The 3,925-nt window shown below is 42.6% G+C and overlaps 1 protein-coding gene across 1 annotated transcript in view; it reads left to right on the forward strand.

Moving 5' to 3' along the window:
* Positions 1–3,925, forward strand: part of IYD (iodotyrosine deiodinase) — a 19,831-nt gene that overhangs the window by 13,757 nt on the left and 2,149 nt on the right. The window contains exon 4 of the mRNA XM_009324134.1: positions 1,900–2,056. Within this exon, the coding sequence (XP_009322409.1) occupies positions 1,900–2,056 (157 nt within the window). The remainder of the gene's footprint in view (positions 1–1,899; positions 2,057–3,925) is intronic.

Consider the following 3,925-nt stretch of genomic DNA (forward strand, 5'->3'; position numbering starts at 1 on the left):
TTTGTAAACAGCAGGTCAAGCGAGGCACCTCCCCTGGTAGGCTCACTTACCAGCTGTGTCAGGAAGTTGTCTTCCACACACTCCAGGAACCTCCTAGACTATTTCCTCTCTGCCGTGTTGTATTTCCAGCAGATGTCCGGGAAGTTGAAGTCCCCCACGAGAACAAGGGCTAGCAATTGAGAGACTTCTGCCAGCCGCTTGTAGAACGCTTCATCTGCCTCTTCATCCTGGTTGGGTGGTCTATAACAGACTCCCAGCAGGATACCTGCCCTGTTGGCCTTCCCCCTCATCCTTACCCATAAACGCTCGACCGTATCGTCATCACAATTGTTGAGCTCTAAAAAAAAAAAGTGAGAAATACTCACTATGAGCATTATTACTCACTAGAAATAGTGAGAAAAACTCACTATGCCTGTGTGCTTCAATCTTACCAGAAGAAGGATGAAATAAGTGACTCAGATGTTCAGCACACCTTTTCCTGTTGCATGGCTTTGTCTTGATTCTTAAGAAAAAAAAAAGTGAGAAATACTCACTATGAGCATTATTACTCACTAGAAATAGTGAGAAAAACTCACTATGCCTGTGTGCTTCAATCTTACCAGAAGAAGGATGAAATAAGTGACTCAGATGTTCAGCACACCTTTTCCTGTTGCATGGCTTTGTCTTGATTCTTAAGATGATGGGAATCTTACTGAAAGCACCACAGTCTAGAAAACTGAAGTGATAAAAGAAGCTTGTCTTGATTTCTTCTAGTGTCCTTTTCCTTTTCTTCCTCCCTCACGCTTTTAGTATATTTCTGAGATTCATGTTTGGAAAGAAAAATTTAAAAAATATGTGTAGAATTGTGCCTTGGTAGCTGGTTCATAAAATTGCCTCCAGTAGAAGGGATTATATACTCTCCATCTTGAAACTTTTCCAAGTATTTGGCTCCATCATTATTTCTTTTCCTATGTAACCTCTGTTGCCGTAACTCTTGTCCCAGCTTTTTCCTGTTGGTTGCCAAACAATGAAGCTCCCAAAGCTATTGGGAGCTTTGCTGCTGACTGAGGTAGCCCCAAGGCTCGACCCTATGAAAGTGCTGAATTATGCAATATTTAGTTGTTCCAAATGCCCTCCAAAGTCTGACTGACTTGCTTAACTTCAAACAATGGGAAGATGTCTACTGAGTCTTGACTTGTCAAATGAAGCATATGTGCAAAGCTTTATAGGGTTGATTTGCCCTGCATGTTTCATAATGTTATTATTTTACAGGTGCTTATGTGCTATGTAAACAACTAAAATATAGTATTTTTTATATTTTGAGTGACAACAGTAGAAAGCACACACTTTCTTATCTAAATCCTACATCATAATTGTATATATTGTAATTAAAAAAATTGGAACCAAATGAATTGTAACAGGGCTGAAATACCCAGAAACAGAATAACATTTTTTGCTGTGAGAATATATTTAGGTTTACATCTTAGACCAAGAAGTTTTGAACTTTTCTGCCAGCAGTTTTCCCTGCAATCACAAAAAAAAAAGTTGGCACTACTGGTAACTGGTAGAGCTGCAACTCTGCAAAATTCCAGGAATTAAATAATCTCATGAGGCCAGTTCATAGATAAGAGGTCAAGAACTACCTCCTATTTTTATACAATTCCACTCTTCAGAGTGAGTGCATCAACTCCTCAGCCGAATGTTAAAATTGAGAACTCTATTCAAGCTTCTTTTTTTTTTTTTTTAGAAATGTTTCTATTTAAGCTGATAATATTTAATCCTGTGCAGTAAATGTTCTAAGCTTTAGTCTACTGCTATAATTGTTGTATACCTTTAGTGCCTCTTTGCAGACAGTAAATATGACTTAAGGGAAAGTGAAAAGGTCACAAAATAAATGTCTTAAACACTACTCTTTTGCAGAACAAACTGGATCAAAGAGTACTTGGACACTGCTCCCTATCTGATCCTCATTTTCAAGCAGGTATACGGGCGGCTTCCAAATGGCAAAAAGAAGACCCACTACTACAACGAAATCAGTGTTTCTATTGCCTGTGGTATCCTACTTGCTGCACTGCAGGTACGTTGACAGAACCAGCATGCTGGGAGTCAATGCATCAGTTTGGATTACATACCAAGACTATTCTGCCTAAATGAGGGTGGAACCCAATTTAGATTTTAACATTATCAGTCCTCTGGATTACTCCAATTCCTGGCAATATGTCTTAGTTTTGAAGTTATTCTGCACAGGCCCACATCTGAGAAGGTGATTCCCACCCTCAGTACTGGTTGACAAGAAGAAAAATGTAATGCAGCATACTTCCAGAGTTGTCACTCTTCTCCTGGCACAGGCTCCGGCCCCTGTGGTTTCTGCCTTATGCTAACAGGGCTGACAGGGTCTGCAGATTACCCAAGCATGGCTGTACAGTGCCACACTGGCCCCTTGTCAGTAATCCCTAAAAAATGGCTTGACCCCAAATCATTTTTAGTATACAATGCTGGAAAAAAAAGTCAGGGACATATTTCACAGAACAGGCTGTACTATTTCAATCAGTCTTTCCAAGGCACTTCTGAAAGTGAACTGATTTCTAAAGCTCAGCATGTTTGACACCAGCCAGTTGGATTTTTCTCGGTGGTTTCTCAGTGCTCAGTTCTGCTTCTTGTAGCTGTTGTATTCACGCAAGTGTTTAAATAGTGAAGCTATTCCGATTGCTAACTTGGCCTGTCAGCAGGATAACAGCAAGGTGCCACCTCTTATATCAGGCCAATTTCCTACCAGGAACTGCCGTTTCTCCTCCACTCTGTTTTGAGTGATACCTCCCTGCCCACATTGCTGTTCCTTAGGAGGATCTTCAGGATGGGAAATCTGAGAAGTGAGCAGTGCAGAAGCACATTGCTGAGGTGTTGCTGCTCTGCAGCTGCACAGGGCTCTGTATTTTCCCTCCGTGGAGCTGAGAGCAAAGGGGATGCAGAGGGAACGGGGCAGAACCAGCACTGTGTCACTAGCACCTTAGTCAGAAGAAGTAGGAGTGTCAAGGCTCCACTTTCCCCTGAGCCAGCCCACCATCAGGTGAGACTTCTCCCTACCAACTGTTAGGCTCTGTAATGCTGTCTCTTTCCCAGCCCTTAGAAATTAATTGACAACATTAAAGAACACAGTGCCATAGACTCATAACATTCAGCAACACCACTATTAGTTCTTCTCCTCTTCATAAGACCATTGCCTGAGCACCTCTCCCTGGCTGACTTTTATATCCCAAAGCCTCCCAAAATGCTTGCTTTACATAGAGAGAGAGACTGAAATCCACATGTGCAACTCTCAGGAAGCGCCTCAGGTGTGGGGTCATATTAGGGAAAGTGTCAGCTCTTTACCATTTGTCAGATCATTTAGCTTTTTAATGAGATTTCGTATGAGAGGAGTGATGCATAGACTTATTTTGGGGTTCTGATGTAAGCCCAAACATTGGCCACTGTGAGAGATGGCAACAGACTCCTGCAACAAACTCTAAGGCAGAGCATGTGCCCCCTATTCCTATCGGGTACAGTTCTTAGCAGGAGCAAATGGTCATAAAGCTGTAAGATATCTTCCTGCCAGCTGTATTTGGGGCAAGAACTGAAACATTTCTTTGTATGAGCCAGATGAACCTCATGGGGTGATGTGCTGGTTTTGGCTGGGGTAGAGTTAATTTTCCTCATAGTAGCTAGTATGGGGCTGTGTTTTGGATTTGTGCTGAACACAGTGTTGATAACACAGGGATGTTTTCGTTACGGCTGAGCAGTGCTTACACAGAGCCAAGGCCTTTTCTGCCTCTCACCCCACCCCACCAGCGAGTAGGCTGGGGGTGCACAAGAAGCTGGGAGGGGACACAGCTGGGACAGCTGACCCCAGCTGACCAAAGGGATATCCCATACCATATGATGTCATGCTCAGCATATAACACTGGTGGAA

This window comes from Pygoscelis adeliae, unplaced genomic scaffold (genome assembly GCF_000699105.1).
Source record: "Pygoscelis adeliae isolate BGI_AS28 unplaced genomic scaffold, ASM69910v1 Scaffold105, whole genome shotgun sequence".
NCBI lineage: Eukaryota > Metazoa > Chordata > Aves > Sphenisciformes > Spheniscidae > Pygoscelis > Pygoscelis adeliae.